The sequence below is a fragment of the Caretta caretta genome, chromosome 2 (genome assembly GCF_965140235.1).
Source record: "Caretta caretta isolate rCarCar2 chromosome 2, rCarCar1.hap1, whole genome shotgun sequence".
NCBI lineage: Eukaryota > Metazoa > Chordata > Testudines > Cheloniidae > Caretta > Caretta caretta.
This window is the reverse complement of record NC_134207.1, coordinates 3634491-3655979: the sequence shown is the minus strand read 5'-3', so window position 1 is coordinate 3655979 and position 21489 is coordinate 3634491. Positions and strand designations below refer to the sequence as shown.

The 21489-nt window shown below is 63.4% G+C and overlaps 1 protein-coding gene across 3 annotated transcripts; it reads left to right on the top strand.

Annotated features, from left to right (window-relative positions):
* The first annotated feature begins 1145 nt into the window (after positions 1 to 1145).
* LRRC24 (leucine rich repeat containing 24) lies at positions 1146 to 19623 on the top strand. Of its 3 annotated transcripts, XM_048841850.2 has the most exons (6): positions 1233 to 1320; positions 11120 to 11267; positions 14083 to 14245; positions 15367 to 15645; positions 16219 to 16387; positions 18171 to 19623. In XM_048841850.2, the coding sequence occupies exons 3-6, from the start codon at positions 14093 to 14095 to the stop codon at positions 19181 to 19183; spliced, it is 1614 nt and encodes a 537-aa protein (XP_048697807.2). In that variant the 5' UTR covers positions 1233 to 1320; positions 11120 to 11267; positions 14083 to 14092; the 3' UTR covers positions 19184 to 19623. The 3 variants fall into 3 exon arrangements, with proteins under 3 accessions (XP_048697806.2, XP_048697807.2, XP_048697805.2); XM_048841849.2 differs by lacking the exon at positions 11120 to 11267 and having other exon boundaries at positions 1146 to 1320; XM_048841848.2 differs by lacking the exons at positions 1233 to 1320; positions 11120 to 11267 and adding an exon at positions 13153 to 13174.
* Positions 19624 to 21489: the final 1866 nt, after the last annotated feature.

Genomic DNA, 21489 nt, shown 5'->3' with positions numbered 1-21489 from the left:
TGTCTGTCCGTCCGTCCATCCATCCACCCATATTCCCCATAGGTACAGGTCATCTATCGATCTCTCCCCGTATATCCCATCTATCTATCATCCCCACACACTCCCCCCCCCCCCGCATACATACACACTTGTCTTCCTTACACGTCCCTTTTCTCACCCCTCGGCCATGCTAAGACCCGCCCCCCTCCCCCCAGGTGTCTGCCCCCCAGGCACGGCACAGCGGTCCCTTGGCCGAACCGAGCCCACACGGCTGTTTCCAGCCGGCTGCCCCCGGCGCTTTCCCCAGCGCGTTGGGGCTGTGAGGAGTGTGAGGTCCCCCCACCCCCGGGCCGGCGCCCCCCCGCCGGAGCCCGCAGCAAACGCTCCCGGTCACAGCTGCTGCTATTGACTGAAACCAGCCCCAACGCCCGGGGTCGGCGCCGTGCGGGCAGACCGGGGGGGGGGGGCGCTCTGCTGGGGGGGGCCCGCTCTCCCCTGCCCCCAGCCCTCGGCTCCCGCACACGGGGTGTGTGTGTGAGAGACTGACTGAGACAGAGATCTGTGTGTGGGTGTCCTATCGGGGTGTGTCAGTGTGCTCTGTGTGTGTGTGGGGGGGGCGGTGTGTGTGTGTGGTGGTGTATGCTGTGTGTGGGGGGGGCGGTGTGTATGCTATGTGTCTGGGGGGGGGTATATGCTGTGGGGGGGCGGTGTGTGTGGGGCGGTGTGTATGCTGTGTGTGTGTGGGGGGGGCGGTGTGTGTATGTGGTGATGTATGCTGTGTGGGGGGGGCGGTGTATGCTGTGTGGGGGGGGCGGTGTGTATGCTGTGTGTGTGTGGGGCGGTGTATGTTGTGGGGGGGGCGGTGTATGCTGTGTGTGGGGGGCGGTGTGTGTGGGGCGGTGTGTATGCTGTGTGGGGGGGGCGGTGTATGTGGGGCGGTGTGTATGCTGTGTGGGGGGGGGGGGGGCGGTGTGTATGCTGTTTGTGTGTACGACCCGTGCGTGCCTGCGGGAGCCGGGCGCCCCTGCCCCGCACGGGGCGCTGGCTGGGCTCAGGAGCGTGACATCACATCGCAGGCCCGCGGTTGGCCGAGCCCGGGGTGATGTCAGCCGCGGCCGCCAATCGGGTCCAACGGCAGCGGCCCGGGGTTGCGGGTTCGGTCCCCGCCGCCGGCCGGGCGCAGTCGGGGCCGGGCGCAGGGGGTGGCGGACGCGCAGCGCGCAGGGGCCGCCCGGATCCCGCTGACCCGGTCCGGGGACGCCGCCCGCTGGAGCCGGGGCCAGGCGCGCTGAGGCGGATGCCATGGACGGGGAGCGCTGGCCAGGCAGCCCGCCCGCTCAGGTGAGCCCGGGCCGGGGGCGCCCTGCCTGCCCCCGGGGTACGGGGGGGTCCCCAGATGTTGCATGGGGGCGGGTCTGGCTCCCGGGGCTGGGGGCAGCATCCCCCCCGCTGAGGTCACCTTCTGGGGGGGCGGGAAGGAGGAAGGCGAGCTGCGTATGGGAGCAGCGCGGGGCCATCCGAGCTAGGACGCCTGGGTTCTCTTCCCGGCTCTTTGGCCTGCTTCAGGTCCCTGTAAGGTGTGGGTGAGGGAGCGGTCATGCCCCCCCCCCGGTGGGAGGACCCGAGTGGCAGCAGCGGGACAGAGCCCGGGGTGAATTCCTGGCAGGGGAATGGAGATGCCAGGTGCTCTGGGGACACATGGGGCAAGTGTCCGGGGGGAGTTCCTGGTGGGATCTGCTCGCACCTGGGCGCCTTTCCAACCTCCCTCCCCATTCCGTCACAGGCTGCTCAGGGTACCCAACGAGGGGCTGGCCCCCCATGCAGCCCCACTGATTCCTGAGCAGAGAGTCAGGGCAGAATTGAGCCCAGACGTCCCAGGGCAGGGGACTGCTCTGGTGCCAGCTTGCAGGGGGTGTTTTGGCAAGAAGGGTTGGGTCTTGCTCCTGGGATGGTCCCCAGGTCCGGCTGGGGCATAGAGAGAATCGAGGGGAGGGGGTAAGACTGAGACCAGAGGTTGGCCGGGGGGGGAGACTCGGGGATGAGTGGGAAAAGCCAAAGGGAAGCAGCAGGATCCCAGCCAGGAGCATTCCTGTCTCCCTTACCTGTGAGAGAGGGTCACTGGCTGCCACTGCCCCGGGAGAGGGGCTGGGCCAGGATTCCCCCAGCTTTGTGACCCTTTCTGTAGCATCAGGCCTGAGCCAGGGCTGGTGGGCTCAGGTGGCTGATCTGGCCCGAGGCCCAGAACCACAGGGTCCCACTAGCGGCTGAGGGGGAGTCTCCTTGGCTGAAGTGGCAGGGTCTGTGTGTTTGAAACCCGAAGATCTGTCGTTGCTTTAACCGTGAGGTGCCGGTTATGGACGGTGGCAGGGTGCGCCCGGGTCGGCTGGTGGCAGTGGGTCTGTCTCTGCCTGGGGGGAGGTGTTACATGAATTTATTGATGACTCTGGGGGCTGGATCCTCTGATCCTCAGAGCAGACGCGGCCCAGGAAGCAGTATGGCAAGGCTCTGCCCTGGTGGCACCCCATCTTCGGGGCTCATTCGCTCCCAGGCCCTTCTGCTGTGGCTGCCAAGCACAGGGCCAAGGCAGTGCAGGTTGTGATGAGGACGCCCCTCGGGACATGGGCTGAGACCTGGACGCTAGCCAGCAACAACCTCAGGGCTGGATTGTCAGAGGGGCTCAGCGCGGTGGGGGCACAGTGGGTGCCAAGCCCTTGACGAGCTGGCCTCAGGCCCCTGTCGCTCTAGGAGCAGTTCAGAGCCAGCTGAAAGGGGCTCTGTTCCCGCTCCCGGTTCTCTGGGCTCCGGGGCAGATGGCTGCCAGGCGGCTGACTCTGCCGAGTCAGGGTTAGAGTGCGGCCTGGCTGGGCAGCTGCTGTGGCCACTCTGCACTTTTGGCCATGGTTTGACTTTGTGTGGTTTGCTGATCTCGCTCCGTCTTGCCCGCTGGGTCAGCCAGCGAAGGACCTTGTGTCACGCCCCTTCTGGAGGTCTGGCTCCCTGCGTGCCCAGGGAGTCCACCAGAAGTCACTAACCTGTAGCCGGTTTGGGATGCTAATAATGATACTGTAACATATTGGACCAGATACATGTGATTGCCACTGCCCCCTAGCTTCCTGAGTCAGAGCTGTTCAGCTGTGTGTCACAGGCCCTGTACTGTTAACAGCCACGGAGATTCTCTTGTAACTCAGGTGGAAAAGGCCTGGGCTTTCAGAGCAGGCTGGTCTAATTCTAGCTGTCACTCTGCAGTTTCATGTAGATTTGTTTTATCCCCTGGTGGCAGAAGGGTTCATCTGAGCAGCTTCCATTTCGGTATTGCGCCAGTTACCTCAACCAGATTGCCACATCTCGCCTGTCGGCAGCATAACCCCTGTGCTAAATGCACTGTGCGGGGCAGAGCCAACCTTATCGGAGAGGGTGGAGCCAACCCCAGGTTTTCATATCTTCCTGGGGTTGGACGAGCTAATGACCCCCCCCCCCCAACCCCACTGCTGAGTTTGCCTCGGATCAGCCCCTTTGGAGGCACCTAACCTGTTCCGTGGCCCCTGCACTGTCCAAGCAGCAACGCGAGAACTGACCTAACCTATCCTGCCCTGAGGAGCTTCCAGGCAACGAAACAGACCACGGCCGAGAGGGGAGCGAGGAGAGGCTGTCAGTGCGGAAAGGGAATGTGAATCCTGGAAGGAGGAGAGAGGTCGATGGGTGGGCAGGAGGTGGGAAGCTCAGCTGGGAGAAGCCATGAGAGAGGGGCGAGGAGTAGCCTGGAGAGTGTAGCAGTAGGATCGGGTGGCACCATTATCCCTTTTCACAACCAGGGAACTGAGGCACTGAGTGGCCACGGGACCCGCCCTGCCCAGTCCAGGGTCACAGAGTGAGTCGATGTCAGTGCTGGTACGAGAACTCCAACTCTGAGAGCTCTAAGACCCCTCCGAGGCTGTGATTGGCTGCGGGCTTTCTCCTCACTTCCTGTCCCAAACCGCTCTGTGGGATTGCTGAGCACCGTTACGTGGCTGAGACGTTCCGCTCCAGAGGTGGCTGCATTTCAATGGTGGATGAAAGGATTTATCCTGTGTATAGGACCGTGGGAGCCTTCAATGGAAAAGTCTCATTCGTCAGATCCTATGTGCGTTGTGACCTGCCGGTGCCTGTGTGCTGGGAAGGTGGCCAACACCCCAGAAACCTTCTGGGCCCAAGCCCTGAACTCTCCTTTGTATGTAATTCTTGACGGTGCGTTTAAACTCCAGGGCCGGTGGTGGTTAATATTAGCGTAGGGTTGGAGACGGAAGCCCCATTGTGCTGTGTAAGACACGGGCCCTGTCCCAGAGAGCTGGCACATGGCCTGCCTTGGGGGAGGAGAAGCAGAGCCCCAGTCAGTGGCAGAGCTGGGGATAGACTCCAGCTCTCGGGACACCCAGCCTAGTACCCACGACCGGAGTGGGCCAGAACCAGAGCTTTGGGTGGGAGAGAGATCGCGGTGCTGGGCGTGCGGCCGATCCAGCTGGAGTCAGAGCCATCTGACAGCAAGCGGCCCGCATGGTCAATGTCCTGTTCCAGCACTGGTGGAATTGGCTGGCTGCTCCGTTCCAAAGCAAACACGGGACAGAAGCCGTGAGATCCCAGTCGGGCTACAGCCCCGAACCTCAGCTGAGCTGGCTAAATAACCACCCAGATAACCAGAGCGCTGGGCCCGCCCAGCCTGGCTGGCAGACTTTGCTCTTTCCCCCCCGCGAGCTCTGACAACCAAGTGAGCCCGAACTGGGGTTTGTGGACTACACTGATCGCTTCTGAGCGACCTGCTGCGAGTTCACACGTCCTGGTGTGCAAGGCGAGCGTGCTGCCAGCACACGAGGCAGGTCAGGTGGAGAAGCTGATCGGAAGCTCCCTGGAGCCGCTTTGCCTGCTCCAGTGCTCTAAGCCAACTGCCGGCTTCTTGTCAGAGCCAACATTGTGCGGTGGAGCAGGGCTCTAGCTGGCAGGCTCCCTGCAGCACCGAGCCGTGAAAGCAGACCCGTCGCCTCTGCTCCGCCCCGAGGAACACGGGGTCCTGCTCTGGGGAGCCTGCGCACGACGCTCCCGCGTGCACCCACGCACATGCTCACGCTCCAGCAAACACACCCACACGGCCCCATCAACACGCGCTCCCACCCACACAGAGAAAAGAGCTCCGTGCTAAAACACGCTCCGGCTCAAACGTATGCCCCCTATCAAAGGACACCCTGCTCATCCTGCTGCTCATACGCACCTGCAAACAGCCACCTTCAAATGTAGGCACAATGGGGCGCGCCTGTGCAGGCCAGTCACTCGCACGCACCCAGCATCCGGCACACGCCACGGCACTGACTTCAGTGCACGCTCCCCGGTGCCAATCCCCCCGGACGGACGGGTGGAGAGAGAGACACTCATGCCCTGCAGCTCTTGTGATTTTAATTGCAACTTTTGTGATGGGGGGTTTTCTGCAAGCCCCGTTGCTGCAGGCAGGTGAATAAGGGAGAATCTCTGGTCTCCTCACCCTGGTGAAAAGCCCCAAAATGTGCCCCCTGCACTCCCAAAAGCTCAAGCCAGCAGGTGAATAACAAGAGCCTGCATCTTACCGTTTAAACTCTCCTGGCTTTTGAGCCAGTCTCGTGTCCTTCTGGGAAGGACTGCTGGTTTTTGAACCCATGGAGCGAGTAATCCTGCTAATGATGTGTCTGGAGACAAGGTGGCAGCTGGTATCGGTTCTCCGTGCCATGGGGCGGGCAGCGTGTGTGTGGGCTGGGGGAAATGGCCAGTCTCTCTGTGTTAACAGTGCTGCGAGAGCGTCCGTGCTGGCCCCGGTGAGCCTCGAAACGTGTGAGGCTGTCTGCTTCAGGGCTTCGAGCAGGAGGGAGCTGGGGTCTATTCCCGGCTCTGCCCCTGACTTTGTGTGTGAGACCCTGGGCATGTCCCTTCCCCGTCTGTGCCCAATCCCCCAGCAGCACCTTGCGGGTAGAACGGCTGGAGCAATCTATGGCCCTGAGCTGGAGCAAGGGGCCGCAGGGCCCCGCTCTAGAGTGGGGCGGGGACTTTCCCTGCCATTCATCCCCCTCAGCTCCCCCCGGGCTGTGGATGATGTGTGCGTGTCCGGGGCTGTGTGGTTGCTGCATGGGCGATGCACTGACCTTTCCTTTGTTGGCCCCTCCCTGCCGATGGGCATTTGAGGAGCTGAGCAGTGTGCCCTGAAAGGACCCCCTGCTTCCCCGCTCCCCCCCGCAGACAGCTGGCGGTTCCCCCCTCTGATAAACCCCCTTCTGAATTCTCCTCCCTGCTCTCCTGGCTGGTTGGCCCTGGGCGCCCTGATGGGAGCGGGGCTGAGGTCTGGGTAAGTGTCTCCTCTCGGGTGTTATTCTCCCATCTCGCCAGCCTGGCAGCCGCTTGTGGGGCTGGGGGCAGGGGCCTGAGTTGCCGATTCACGGGGACTCCCTGTCACCCTCTGCCTGGCCCGGGTTGTGCGTCGTGACTGTCCAGCGCTGGCGGACATTGGTGGGAAAGGTGCTTTACAAGCCCCTCTCAGCTCATTCTGCGTCCCCCACACCCTGCCCAACCAAAGCCCCTCACGGGACAGGGAAGCGGCTGGAGCCACCCTGACCTATCTGAATGGCTGTTTTCTGCTTCACGTTTTCACATGCTTCTGCCGATGTCCCTCGGTCCCAACCCACGGCCGTCCCGCCCTGGGATCCCTGCCACTCTGCCAGAGCCTCTCGATTTCCACCCACGGCCGGCTGCTCTCCCAGCCAGGGGCTCCCGACACACATAGCTCTGCCAGTGTCCCCCAGTCCCAACCTGCAGCCCCCCAGGTGTCCCACTCTGGGACCCACCCCCCAAATTCTGCCCGTGCCCCTCACTCCTACCCTGCAGCCCGCTGCTCTCTGAGTTCTAGCCTCCTCCTGAGCAGAGACGGATTTGGTGAACAGCAGAATTGAGTCAAAAGGCCAGTGCACCTGTCCTCGCACAGCAGGGTCCTGTCCTAGCCTGCAGGCCTGGCCCTCGGCCGCCCGTGTGCATGGGGCGCAGCATCAAAGCCCAGTTCCCGCCCCCATCCCCGCCATCCATCATCTTCACCCCTTGATGCTTCTGGCTGGGGATCCCGCCCTGCTCTCCTGACTTGTGGGAGGAAGTTCTGGAGGGTGGTCATGGCACAAATCCTGCACACACAGTCCCTCAGCAGAGACTGAGCTGAGCCCATCAAACTCATCTCACTGATGTCCTGGGTTGGGAGCCCCAGTGCTTCCTTCAGAGCCGGAGAGACTCCGTCCTTCACAGACGGGCCGGGTCCAGCCTGGGCGCTGTTCTAGCAGGTCCTTGCCCACGGCAGGCAGCCTCCCAACCCAGCTTAGGAACATGTTCGGTGCATGAGACCCCCAGCTCCAGCGAGATCTCTGTAGGCGAGAGAGGCTCGGGCTGGATCCCGCCGGTGGCCAGCAGCAGAGGTCGGAGCCTGCAGTGGCCATGAGGCCTGCACAGACGGGGCCTGGAGCCCAGCTCCTGGATTAAAAACTCCTCTCTGCTCCCGCCGGGGCAATGGCACTGTGGTGTTTTTAGAGCCCCCGTCCCCAGAGCATCGCTGCGCCTGTAGTGCATTACCCTCCCAACCCCCTGGGACTCTGGGTAGGGCCATTACACCCATTGTACACGTGGGAAACTGAGGCATGGAGCCACTGAGTGATTTGCCAAGGTCACACGGGGGCATGGTAGAGCGGAGACTCAAAGTCAGGTCTCTCTAATCACGGGACCAGCCTTCTTCTCACAGATCACTGTTAGCCATGCAGGCAAAGGAGGCAGCGTGGCCTAGCGATTAAAGCACAGGACTCCTGGGTTCCGTCCCCAGCTCCTCCACTGACTGGCTGTGAGTCCCTTCCCCTTTCTGTGCCTCAGTTTCCCCCCAGTGATCCCAACCCCAGTGATCTCACTGGGCTTGAGGTTAACATCTTCCTGCCCCCCTCCCCCGGCTCCAAAAGTTGGGAGGGCAGTGGCCAGGCAGGGGGACACACCCACCATCCCTGGCAATGCCACAGCCTCCCTCCACCCCTGAGTTCAGAGCAAAGAGAAAAACAGCATCTCTATTTAGTGTGTTTTGGGGTGGGGGTTGGTCAGGCCTGGTCAGGCCTGATCAGGCCGATAGGAAGAAAGTAGCAGGGAAAAGCCAGAGGCAGGGCATGTGCCAGTCTCAGGGGGGCAGATGTTCTCAGCTGGGGGAGAGGAGCAGGGCGTGGGTGGGTGAGGAGCGGGGAAGAGGAATATATCTGATGGAACATGTGTGAGTAGGCAGCACTGTCTAATGCATGAAGCACAAGGCCGAGGGTCAGGACTCCTGGGTTCTATCCCCAGCTTGGGGAGGGGAGTGGGGTTTAGTGGAGTAGAGCAGGGGGGCTAGGGACAGGACTCCTGGGTTCTATTCCTGATTCTGCCACAGATTTTCGGAGTGACCCTGGGCAAGTCCCTTCCTTTTTGTCTCTGTTCTCTCCTTCCCAGGAGATCTATATAGCCCCTGATGCTGCCCCGGGGCCCCCCTCTCCTCAGTAGGGCAGGGCTCCTGTGCTCTATGGCATGTGTTGGGCATGCGGCTCCCTGATCCCTTCCTGCGATGGGGATCCAGCAATCAGTGCAAGGAGTCAGTGTCCCTAATGCGGGCATCCACTTCTCCTGCCCATATCCACGCATCTCCCCTTCCCTATACACACACGCACATCCCTTCCCTGATCATACACTGTCTGCACACACCTGTTACACACCCCCTCCCCCCGCTTCCCTGGTCATACACCGTCTGCATGCAACCATCACATGCACACCCCTTCCCTGATCATACAGTGTCTGCACACACCCGTTCCCTGGTCATACACCGTCTGCACACACCCATTACACACACACACACACACACACACCCCGTTTATACACACATCACCCTTCCCACAGGCTCCCCTCCCCTACACATACCGACTGTCCACCCCCTTCCCTGCACGTAGATGCCCCACTCCATGCACACACCCGGCTGCCCACTGGGACCAGCCCAACGAGTCCTGCCAGCCCTCACACTCCCGGTGCTTGTGGGTGCCCCTCCCCCTGCCCATGGCTAATCCCTCTCGGGAGAAGCCTGAGTCCCAAATCCCCCGCCCCGTAAGCAGCTTTGGAATTATTTGGAGCTCTTTAAATATGCCATGAAACCCGCGGTAAAGAGGCCTAAGCTGATAGCAACCCCCTGTGATGCCCCTGCAGCGGGGCTGCCTGGGAGTCATGCCCTCCAACCCCGCCCCCCAATAGCCAGCCACAGCCCCCAGCTTCCCCCCCCGCCCAGCTGCCAGCCATCCACGGCCCCCAGCTCCTCCCCCAGCTGCCCAGGTGTCATGTTATCAACACCCCCACCCCCAGCCACCCAGGAATCATGCTATCACCCCCCCAGCTGCCCAGGTATCATGCTATAAACGGCCCCCCACCCTCCCTGCTGCCCCATATCGTCTCATCAACCGCCCCCACCCCAGTCACCCAGCTGTCACATCAACCAGGACCCCCACTCCAAGTCTCTGTGTCGGGGGGAGGGTCCCTTTGGCTGGTGCTGCTCCATGGGGAGGAGACAATGCCAGGCTGATGCAGACTTTGCCCACTGGGCTAGCAGCCCAGAATCCCAGCCCCAGCCCTGCTGGTAGCCAGAGCCCGGCACCCCCAGAGCCAGGCACAGTCTCTCTTCCTCGCCTCTCTGTGCGATGTCGTTTCCGATTCCTGGCCCCTTGGGGGAGTCTCTCCCTTGGCCACTGGAGCAGATGGTGTTTGTGTCTCGCGGACACTCCTCTCTGGACGGGGTGGCTCCCTGCCCGTGGGACCCAGCGCTGCGGGGAGCAGCTACTAGCATGCCCCTTCCATGCAGGGGGCCGGAGTGTCCGGCTTCTTGTCTTTGATTTGCTCTCCTCAGTGACTCGTCCGCTCTGGCCTCCTGAGTGTTTGGGGGCAGAGTGGGGTGGTTGGCCCTGCTGCCCGAGGGCTTGGAGTTAAGGTATCCGCCCGGGCTGAGCGGTAGATCGTGTCCACGCGTGAATGTGCTGCCTGGGGACGTCGGCTTCTTGTGGCTGTTTTAGGGGCTTTTCATCAATTGCTGTGTGTTTGTGATGGGGGCCAGCTCCTCCGGCAACAGCCGGGGGGGGAGCTTGCAGCTGGGCTATTGTTTATTTTATTTGGGTTGGACCAATGTGGGTGCAGCGAGACAGTCCCTGCCCTGAGAGGTCATGGACGAGTGGCAGGGTTTATCCTCCCCCGTTCAGATAGGGGGGAACTGAGGCGCAGAGAGCACGAGAGATGTGCCCAAGGTCACACGGGAAGTCAGTGACAGAGGCAGCAATCGACTCCAGGCCTCCTGAATCCCAGCTCAGTGCCATGGAAAAGCCATTTTAGGCCCCCACCCTGGTCTGCTCCCTAGGAGCCAGTGCAGAGTCGCTCCCTGCCATCTGCCCAGTCTAGCTGAGAGTCGCCCAAGCAATGGGAGAGTCAACCAGTGGGAGGCGGTTTGCACAGCCCAGGACGTCTCCTGGTTACCTTCTTTCCCATTAGTCAGCCTCCACTTTCCCTTTGCTCCATTTCATTCTTGTCCTCTCGTTAGACCCCCTTGTTGCCTCCTGACTGATTCCCCTGCCTCCTGGAGGGGCTTGGTCCCTTCCCATACTCGGCCTCCTTCGGATACTCAGCCAGTGTGCGCTGATTGGTCCTATGGGGTGAGCAGCTCTGGGTCTCTCTGCCCTATTGCTTGGGTAATGCTGGGCACTCGTGTAGGCCAGTGCACCGGGCACAGCTGAGCCCCAGACCTGTTGGCTCCCAGGCCCTGGGCAGTGAGGCCATCACTCCATATAGGATGCAGCCCACCTGCGTAATGACTTGGCGTTGATGCCCCCAGGGGTTGGCCAGCGCCGTGCCCGCCCGGCAGCTGGGAGGGAGGAAGTGGTGGGAGCCCAAAGGTCTCTGCTTGCACAGTAAGTGACTCTCCCAGGGTCACGCAGGGAGTCTGTGGCAGAGTCGGGAGTTGACCCCCGCTCTCCTGAGCCCTCCCGGGGCTGTGCCCACGAGGCCGTGCGTCAGGACAGGAGGGGAGCCTGGCTCGGGAGTTAGTGTGGGACTTGGCACCATGCTCCCTTCCGGGTCACAGGATCCAGTGCCTGGGGAGTCCTCACCTCACTGTCTGAAGGCTGCTGAGCGAGCCGAGGTCTGTCTGGGGACGTCGCCGCCCGTTGACAGGGGCAGCACCGTGATGGAGAATCTCAGCAGAAGGAAAGGCGAGGAAGGAATGGGCTGGGGTGAGTCCTTCCACCCCGGGGGCAGCAGCTTGCATGGCCCCTGCCCCATGCCGCACTTGCTGCGAGGCCCTTTGGTGTCGAGGGCCAGCCCAGCACCTGTCAGCAGTGAGCAATCGCCTCTCCAGCCCCTAGGCTAGGGCGGGGGCTGTCGGGGGGCTAGGGAGGAGGGAGGGACTGCCCTGGTGTGAGCCCTCCTGGCCGGGTGCTGCTGGCATTCGGGGCTTTGCTTGATTGCTTGAGACAGGAGCCAAAGCCTCTAATGGGTTTAGGAGGTGCTGAGCTGTCTCTGCCCGTTTGGGGGTGGGGATGGTGGCACAAGGACCCGAGTGAACCGGTGAGCATGCCAGTGTCCCTGGCCTGGCTTCGCCCAAGCGGAGCAGCTGGGCCGGAGCCTGGGGTCCAGTGGGCCAAGTGGGTCTCTCACCCTTCCTGTAGCCAGAAAGACCTCGCTGCCTGCGGGTGTCTCCATGGGGCCCTGGCACCTCGTGACCACGGCTGCCCATCTTCAGCCCAGGTATCCAGCCCAGGGGCCCCATCCAGCCTCTTCCCCCTCACCTGTGGGGCCCCCTGTGGGGTGAAGATGTGTCCCAAAGCACGTGGGAAAAGGAGACCATCTCGCTGTGCTCCTGCCATGGGGCAGCACAGGGCTCCACGTGGCCCCAGGGCCTGGGCCTAGTTAAGGGGACACCCCTGGGGCAGGTTTGTGGGTGTCAGAGCCTGAAGGTGGCAGGGGACAAATGGCCAGTGGTGGCCCGGTCCTGGGGCTCCTGGCCGCGATTGTTGGCAGCGTTCTCTGAGGCCGCTCTCCTGGTCCCCGTGGCCGTTCCAGAGGGGGAGGGGACCCCACACCCATTCCTACTCCTTGGGGTGGGGGCCCACTGCTGTTCTGCCAGCGGCTGCAGAACTGGAAATCAGGCCTCCCCAGACAATGACAAATTAGTGAAAGCAGCTTGCGAATCCCCAGCAGACAGCTGGCGGTACCCCCACCTCCAGCCGCTCTGCGGGACGGATCACACGGGAGCCAGGGAGGGGCCTGAGCCTGGCAGGGAGCTCGCCCGCTCCGGGGTGGGATCAGCGCTAGGCCCTTCCTCAGAGCTCTGGGGGTACGTCCCAGGCCCCAGAGGGCTCAGGGAGGGGGACCCTCTGCCCTGGAGACCAGCAGTAAGTCCCTAGCACCCAAGCCGCTGGATCATCTCTCTCCCGCCTGCCAAGAGAGGTGCTCGCAAAGTTTAGGGGCTAACTGCCTGGGGGCTGGCAAGGGGTGCGGATCCCCCCCCCCCCCCGGCTTCATCTAATAAGAGCTATGTCCCTTTAACACAACACCCTGGGGAACGCGGTGTCGCTGCTCCCCCGTCCCAGCCGGCTGCCAGGCGCAGCCCTGCCCGGAGCCGCTCCGCAGGGCCTGGCATTTGCCCTGCATTAGGCCCAGCCAGGGAGGGGCCTTCCCCACTGAGACGCAGCCAGGCCGACTGCTCCTTCCCCGCAGGGAGCCCAGGGCAGGCCCCTGAGCAGGGGTTCTGGGAGCCCCAACTAGCCGATGCCGCGCTGCTCCTTGGGGAGTGGGGGCGTTCTGGGGGGGCCAGCTGGTTCCAGGATGAGGCGACAACCCTGTCCTCCCCATTCCTGCCTGACAGCTGGCGTGATGAGTTCGCTGGGTCTCAGTCCCACCTTCGCCAGGGCTGGGGGCCAGAGATGACACGGCCGCTGGCGCTCGCTGCAGCCTCTGTCGGGAGGCCAGGGACTGAACGGGCCCCAGAGGGTGAGCCCCCGTCGCTCTGCCCCTTGCGGGACGCCCCAAGGCCATCGGGCCCAGGGCTGTCAGCCTGGCCTCATATTGGGGCGAAGCAGAGGGCCCGATCTTGCTGCCATGGGAGTCACTCGGCAAACTCCACTTGGCATCAGTGCGGGTAGGGCCGGGCCTGTGAAGTGTCAAAAGGGCTGCAGAGCAGGGACGGGGAAGGAGCTGGAATGGGGGGCTGGGGGCAGGGTGGGAAGGCTGGGGGGATTGGTGCTCAGGGACGGGGAAGGAGCTGGGGGCAGGGAGGGAAGGCTGGCGGGGATTGGCACTCAGGGATAGGGTGGGGCTGGGGGCAGGGTGGGAAGGATGGGGGGATTGGCGCTCGGGGACGGGGAAGGAGCTGGAATGGGGGGCTAGGGGCAGGGAGGGAAGGCTGGGGGGGGTGTTGGTGCGTAGGGACAGAAGGGAAGGAGCTGGGCTGGTTCGGACAGAGCTTCCAGCCCCATCAGCCCCACTGAGCAGCGACAGAATCTTGACAGCGGAGCTGCAAAGGCCTGATCTGGTCCTACCCAGGCTCCAGGGCAGGGCTGTGCCCTACTGTCCAGCCTCTGGCCCATCCAGCTCAGAGCATCTGCCCCCTGTCCCTTGGGAGCCAGCGCCCCCGTTTGCCCTGCCATTCAAAGTCCGTGTTCCTTGCCCCATTGGCTGCTCCCCCAACTGATCCCTCCCCATCATGGGGGCTGCTCCAGGCCGTTCTCCTGCCTCTAACCGGCGCTTCCACTCGGCTCTGGGCCGTTTCCCCCGGGGTCGGGGTAGGTCTGGGCCGTGGGAGCCCCAGTCTGGTTTGGGGATGGATGGGTAGGACTCACATGTGAGTGTCGCCTTCTGGTGGCCGGACCCGTGTACAGGAGCAGGGACCTACTGCTGGGGCTGGGCCGAGGAAGACCTCCCCTGGCTCAGCGGGCAAGCGTGGGGCACCTGGTTCCAGTCCCGACTCCGCTGGGGCGGTGGGGTTTGGGGCAGGGGATCCGTTCAGCATTGGCCATATTCAGCCCCCGCTCTCTGTCTCTTTGGCAGCTGGTCTAAAATGGCCCTGCTTGTCTCGCCCCTCCTCCTCCTGGGCCTGCTGGTGCTCAGGGCCAACGGCTGCCCCGCTACCTGCCGCTGCTACAGCATGACCGTGGAGTGCGGCTCCCTCGGCCTCAAGGAGATCCCGGCCAGCATCCACCCCTCCACCCAGGTACGGCCGGGCCCCCCCAGACCCCCCAGTTTCATGTTGGCATCCATCCAGCAGGCACCCTTGGGAGCGGGGGAAGGGTCATTATCCCCTTCTACAGAGAGGGAAACTGAGACATGGGGCAGGACCAGCCCAAGGTCAGGGATGGAGCTCAGGTGCCTATTATTATTATTATTATGGTAGCGCTAGGTGCTGTACAGACAGAATAAAAAGTCAATCCCTGCCCAGGCTAATTACAGGGCTAGAGACAACAGATGGCTACAGGCGGGGGAGAACAAGTATACGATACTGGTCCATGGCAGGCAGTTGTCTCAATGCGCTCGCAGCTGAAAACAGGAGCTCGTGTTCGATGAGCTAGACCAGGGGAAGCCGGGGGAAGGATCCAAAGAGAGGGGCCAGCTGGGAGAACGGTCTTGGCAGCAGAGTGGAGAGGAGCCGGGGAGATTGCGTTTGTGGGGGCCAGAGAGAAGGATGGAGCCCTGATGGAGATGCTGGGGCGAGGGTTTGAGCGGTGTGGATGGAGAGGAAAGGCCGGATCGTAGCGATGTTGTGCTGGAAGAGTCTGCATAGCAAGGACTGGTCTATGTGTAAAAATTAACTCGACTTAGCTACAGGGCTTAGGACTGGGGAGAATGTCATGCCCTGAACACCTCACTCCTGGTGTAGACTCCACAGGGGCTGGGTCAGAAGGGGCCGTCGGCACTAACAGCCCCACCCGGTCCGCTGGGTGAACCGGGCAGCAGGCCCCTCGCCAACCTGCAGCCGCTGAACGAGGCTAGAGAAACCAGGAGAGAGGATGGAAAGGCCAGTGCTGTGATGAGCCTCAGTGCATTCTGGGTAAACCCTGCTAGAATGCCCCCCGTGCACGCGGGGTACCCGACCCCTGAGCAGGTGCCTTAGTGACAGAGCTACTGGGGCTTTATCCCTGGCCCGGCTGGCACGGGAGAGCCCTGGGCCAAAGCCTGGCATGTGGGGGAGGGAGGTTCTGTCAGGGCTGGGTTACTCCAGTGGGAGTTGCACCTGTTTCTCACCATGGGGCAGGGAGGTTGCAGGGGGCTGGGGAGGGCTGTGCCCCCCGGGGGGTGAAGCCAGGGTGTTGCTCTCACCCCGTGTCCCCTCCGCAGACCGTCTTCCTGCAGGATAACAGCATCACGCAGATCCACCAGCAGGACCTGGCGGTGCTGCGGGGCCTGCGTTACCTCTACATGCAGAACAACACCATCTCAGCGCTGGAGCCGGGCGCCTTCCACAGCCAGCAGCACCTGCTGGAGCTGGCCCTCAACGGCAACCGCATCCACCTCCTCGACAGCAGCATCTTCAAGGGCCTGGAGCACCTGCGTGTCCTCTACCTGGCCGGCAACCAGATCACCAAGCTGCTCGACTTCACCTTCTGCGACCTGCAGGTGAGAGGGGGCTGCCTGTGTCCGCCCACTGGCGGGAGCCCCATGCTGCCAGGGGAGGCAGGTGCTCCGCTCCTGGGAGGAACACAACAGACAAGGGGCTGGAATGGCCTGAGAAACGGAGGTGAGGCTGGGAGCCCGGATTCCCCCACCCCGTCACATGGGAATAATGTTCCCTCATCCCCCAGGGGCCAGTACGTGGAACGCGGAAAGAGCTGAGCCTGTTACTGGTAAATGCTCCGGGGTCCCTGTGAAATTGGGGGGGTCTCTTGTGGCTCGCAGCGTGAAGGGCAGCGGCTTGCGGCATTCTGGATATGAGGCGGGGGGAACGTGTATGCGAGGCGGGGTGGGAACCGGCGGGCGTACGTCAGCCTCTGTGTACGTGACAGTGTGTTTGGTGGGGGCGTGGACGTGTGCACGATGGCTTGTGCCCGCCGGTGCAGACGCGTGTTTGCACGGGCGTGGGCATGTCAGGTGTGTCGGGCCCCGTCAGCCCCCCAGGTCTAGCCCAGCGCTCTCCAGCGGCCGAGCGAGCAGCCCTTTCAGGTGACCCTCCGTCCCCCTGCTCCATTGCAGAGGCTACAGGAGCTGCACCTGCAGGAGAACAGCATCGGGGTGCTGGAGGAGCAGGCGCTGGCCGGGCTCTCCTCCCTCGCCCTGCTCGACCTCAGCAAGAACAACCTGCACACCATCAGCCGCCCCGCCCTGCGCCCCCTCATCAGCCTGCAGGTGCTGAGGCTGACAGGTAACCACCGGCCCCCCCCCCGGTGCCAGGGCGCCTGGCCGCTGCAGCGCCACCTGCAGGTCGGACGGGGTGGGGGGCGGAATCGGCTGGTCTTGTTGCTTGGCAGGACCAAGGGCTCCCTCTGGAAAGTCCAATGATAATCTGCGTGACCAGGCCCTGAGCCTGGCTGCCCCCCGTCCCCAGCGTTCAGGCTGTTGGGGCCCAGGCAGCTCTCTGGCCTGGATGCAGAGCAGGGAGCTGGCAGAGAGAGCCAAGGCTCTGGGCAGGGAGTGGGACTGCAGGCTGCTCTCCCCCCGGCACAGCAGACAGGGCCCTGGCTCGGGCAGCGAGGCCTGGTGTCATGGAGTCCCCAGGTGATGCTCTGAAACTGCTCCCTACGAAGCCAGGCCGGACTCTAGGGAAGTCTCCTCTCTGGGAGCAGCCTGTCTTCAGGACACACAGCTCACACGGCTTCCACCTTCCTGGGTCTGACCCCGGAGCATTCAGCCTCCTCTGCCCCTCCGTGCGCTTCCCACAGCAAGTCCGCTCAGGCGGGGTCCTGGGGAAGCCAGAGGTCCTGCCCCCCAACTCCGCAGTCAGATGGGACTCTCAGCCAGCCAGTAAAACAGAAGGTTTATTAGACGAGAGGAACACGGTCTAAACCAGAGCTTGTAAGTGCAGAGAACAGGACCCCTCAGCCGGGTCCATTTTGGGGGACAGTGAGTCAGACAACCACGTCTGCACTTCACTCCATGTCCCTAGCCAGCCTCAAACTGAAACTCCCTCCAGCCCCTCCTCCCCTGGGCTTTGTCCCTTTCCGGCTGGGAGGGCTGGGAGGTCACCGGATTCCTTTGTTCTCCAACCCTTTAGCTCTCACCTTGCAGGGGGGAAGGGCCCAGGCCATCAGTTGCCAGGAAACAGGGTGTCGGCCATTCTCTGTGTCCAGATCCCTGCACACACCTGCTCTCTAGGGCTCTGCAAGGATCATACACCCTTACCCCACTACCTAGATACTTAAGAACTCCCTAGGGGAAACTGAGGCACCCCCACAATATTCAGAGGAAACATTAAGAACAGTCCCGCTTCATCACACCTGGGGAATTAGCTGCTGTGGGGTTGCCCCCTGTTGTCCAGGGGGGATAGAGGGTGCTGACTGGTAGGGGCATTTAGGGATTGTCCCCCAGGATACTCCCCCAGCGATAGTGTTGTTCAACATCTCTTCACCTGGCAGGTGTCTCTGAGAAGCAGCGGATCTAGCAGTTAACGACCGGGGCGGGGAGTCGAGAGGCCTGGGTTTGATTCCCGACTCTGGACACACTCCCTGTGGGACCCTAAGTGACCCCCCCCCCCTCCAGCAGTGCAGTGGGGACGATTGCGCTGGGGTGTGGGGGCTGAGGTGCCGAAACTCTCTCAGAGCACAACGTGCAGGAGAGGGGCGAGGTGTAACCAGTCTGCCCCCGTGGGAGATCGGTCACCACCCAGCCCCCCTCACCTGTGCTCAGCCCATGAGCCCCCCCCCCCCCTCCTGGACCACCCCACGGCTCTCCCTGGCAGGGAAACTCCCCCAGCTTCAGCCAGACTTTCCTTCGACTGAATTTCAGCCCATTCCCCGAGCTACCCACCCCACACGATCCCCACCCCGGCTCCCTGGAGCTGCGCAGCACAGCTCCCTCCGGCCCGGTGCACCGCGGTGGTATGGCTGAGCCGTCTAGACGTGCCTCTTCATCGGCCGGCCCCTTCCTTGGCTTGGGGCGGGGCTCAGGCGACTGGACACCGTCCCGACTGACCCAGCTTCTCTTGGCAGAAAACCCCTGGCGATGTGACTGCGCCCTGCACTGGCTCGGCGCCTGGATCAAGGAGGAAGGGCAGCGTCTCCTCAGCTCGCTGGACAAGAAGATCGTGTGCTCGGAGCCCCCGCGCTTGGCCTACCAGAGCCTGCTGGACATCTCCGGGAACAGCCTGATCTGCATCCCGCCTGTGGTGCAGGTGGAGCCGCTGGAGGCGACGGCCCGGCTCGGGGACGACCTGCGGGTCTCCTGCCAGGCCTCCGGCTACCCGCAGCCGCTGGTGAGCTGGCGGAAGGTGGCCCACGCGCGGGCAGGGCCTGCCACGGCGAGCGCCAAGCCGCTGGGCGGAACGGCGGAGCTGCGGGAGCGCGGCGGCAGGGAGCGCTTCGACTCGGACACGGGGAGCGGGATGCTCTTCCTCAACAACATCACGGTGGCCCACGCCGGCAAGTACGAGTGCGAGGCCTCCAACCCGGGCGGCACGGCCCGCGTGCTCTTCCACCTCATGGTCAACTGCTCCCAGCAGCAGCCGCCGCCGCGCGCCTACCCGGCCTCCGTGGACGTCAGCCAGGAGCCCCTCTACGACATGGAGAGCATGGACTTCAACGCCCTGAGCATGGCCACGCAGACGGCCATCGCCGTGGGCATCTCGCTGCTGGCCCTCGTCGCGCTGCTCCTCGTCGTCATGATCTACAGGAAGCACCGCAAGCGGAAAAAGGCCAAGAAGGAGGAGAACATCCTCTACGTCAACGACTACTCGGACGGGCCCACCACCTTCGCCCAGCTGGAGGAGTACCGCGACGAGCGGGGCCACGAGATGTTCGTCATCGACCGCACCAAGCCGCTCTTCGCCACCTACAAGGACCCCAAGGGGCTGGCCGGGGCCTTCCCGGGGCTTCCAGAGCTGCTGCAGGACCAGGCCACGCAGACCCTGGAGGGGGAGGAGGAGGGCGAGCGGGAGGCCAGCGAACTGTTTGTCAATCAGGGACTTGCGTTCCAGCCGCAGATCGCCTACGAGATCCACTGCTGAGGCGCCGTGGGGAGATGGGGGGCGTTAGGGCAGGGCAATGGGACAGACCCCCCCGTCCTCACTCCAGTGCGGCTGTGACCCCTGACCGGTCTCCTGCGTCCCTGTAGCTGCGATAGCTCTGCCCTCTGGGATTTCGGGCAAGTAGAGAGGGAGCTGGGTCTGCCCTGGCAGAGGCTGAAGCCTGCCTGGGCATCACCGGCACCGGGCATGGTTGGTTCCCGGGGGTGGGGGGTGAGACAGGCCGTCTGCCCAGCCAGACAGTTGCACGGCAGGGTGAGCCCCATTTGCTCCCGGCTTCCCCTGCCCGGCTGGAGACACTGTGAAGCCACCCAGGGTGTCGCCGGCCTGGCCAAGGGAGGGAAACCTCTTCCGGAGCTGAAAGAGTCGCCGCGGGCGGGGTGTTTTTTAACGAAAGAAATAAAATTGCGTCACTGTCAGGAGCCATGGAAAAGCGCCATATTTGTAGGATTTACAAACCCCAGCCTGGCTCCGGTCCGTTCAGCCCCAAAGGCGGGACGTTTTACACAGGCGCGTGACGGCCAGAGCTGGGGGTTGGTGTGTCCGGCCCAGCCCTTTCTGTTACCCTCTGCAGGGAGCGGACCCCATCGCTTCCCAGCCCCCAGGCCGGGGCAGAGCCCCGTGGCTATTTCTAGCTCTGGGGTGTCCTCCTGGGTGTCGATCCCCTTCCCTGGGCCAAGGGATGCTGCCGCTGACTGAGTCCTCCCATGTCCCCCCCCCCTTGCTCACACGTACCCCAGAACCCCAGCTGGGCTCGGGCTTCTCTTAGCTTCCTGGTTCTGGCCCCAAGGCCAGGCCAGACCCCCGCGCTGAGCCAAGTTTTTTCTTAGCCACAGTGACTGTACCCTGGGCCAAATGGATCTTTGAAAGCCAGCGTCCTGAGGGGCCAGAGATGAGCTTGAGGGTCAGTGGCCTCTCGGGCTGGGTCGAGTCCCTGCCGCCGCCTGGCTCGTGGGAGCCCTGCTCCAAGGGTGGGTGATGGCTCCTGCCCCACGATGGCACTGAGACGTTGCTGATCCCCCCCATCCTGCTCCTCTCCCTCCCCGCTGTCTCGAAAGTCCCCACGCTCTCGGCGGCTTTGCCTGGGCAGGCCCGCAGGCTGGGCTGGAGGACGACAGGCTGATGGTGGCGCTGCTAATATTTCCGGCGCCCCCCAGAGTTCGTGCTCGAGGACAGATGCACCCCACCCAGCCATGGGAGTGCAGGGGGGTTGCGGAAGGAGCAGAGGGCACAGCGTGTGGTGCAGGCAGATGCCGAGTCGCCGTTTCCTGGCAGGTCTCGCAAGCAGCTGCGACTGCAAAACCAAAAAGGGCCCAGTAAACTCGCCAGGGATGGTGGCCGGCGGTGCTGGCGACTGCTCTGGTGTACCGGTGTCGGGCTGCCTGAGCAGCATGGCCCCCAGCTTTCATGGCCTGGGGGGGGGGTGCCCAGGTGGGAAGGCTCAGACCTGGGGTTCCCCACATTGGGGCATCATCCTGCCATTGATGGGCTTGGAGGGCACGTGGCACCCTGCTGGATCTGGCCCAGTGTTTGTCTCCGAGCTGGGTGGAGGAATGGGGCCTTTGATCCCCTCCTGTGTGGGGCCACACCCCTTTCCGAGGGCAGCAGCCAACCACAGCCCAGCCAACCTTGAGCGACCCAGCTGGGAAACGAACTGGCAGTGGTCTCCCCCTCCCGCACCTGTCCTGACCATACCAGCAACGCGCCTTTTGGTCCAGGATCTGATGGGGTTTGGCTTGGTGGGAGCAGACACTGATGAGGAGAGACCTTGCTGGGTTCTACACCCCCCGGCTGGATCACTGTATCCTCCCGCAGCATGCAGTTAATCTGTGCAACTCCCTGCTGCAGGGGGCTGGTGAGGCAGGTGGCTCATTGAGACCCTACACCAGGGTGGGCAAACTACGGCCTACTCGCTGGGTCCAACCCCTCAGGGCTTTGGATCCGGCCCGCGGGATTGCCACCCCCGTGGCACTGTGGGCCCCGTGCCGCCCTCAGAAGCAGCCGGCACCACATCCCTGTGGCCCTGGGGGAGGGGAGGGTAGAGGGCTCCGCGTGATGCCCTTGCCTGTGGGTACCTCCCCGGAAGCTCCCCTTGGCTGGGAACAGGGAACCGTGGCCAATGGGAGCTTCAGGTGTGGAACCCACAGGCAAGGGCAGCGCGCGGAGCCCTCTGCCCCCCCACCCCCACCCCAGGGGCTGCAGGGCCGTGGTGCCAGCCGCTTCCGGAGCGGCACAGGGCCAGGGCAGGCAGGGAGGGAGGGAGCCTGCCCTGGCCCCGGGGTGCGCTG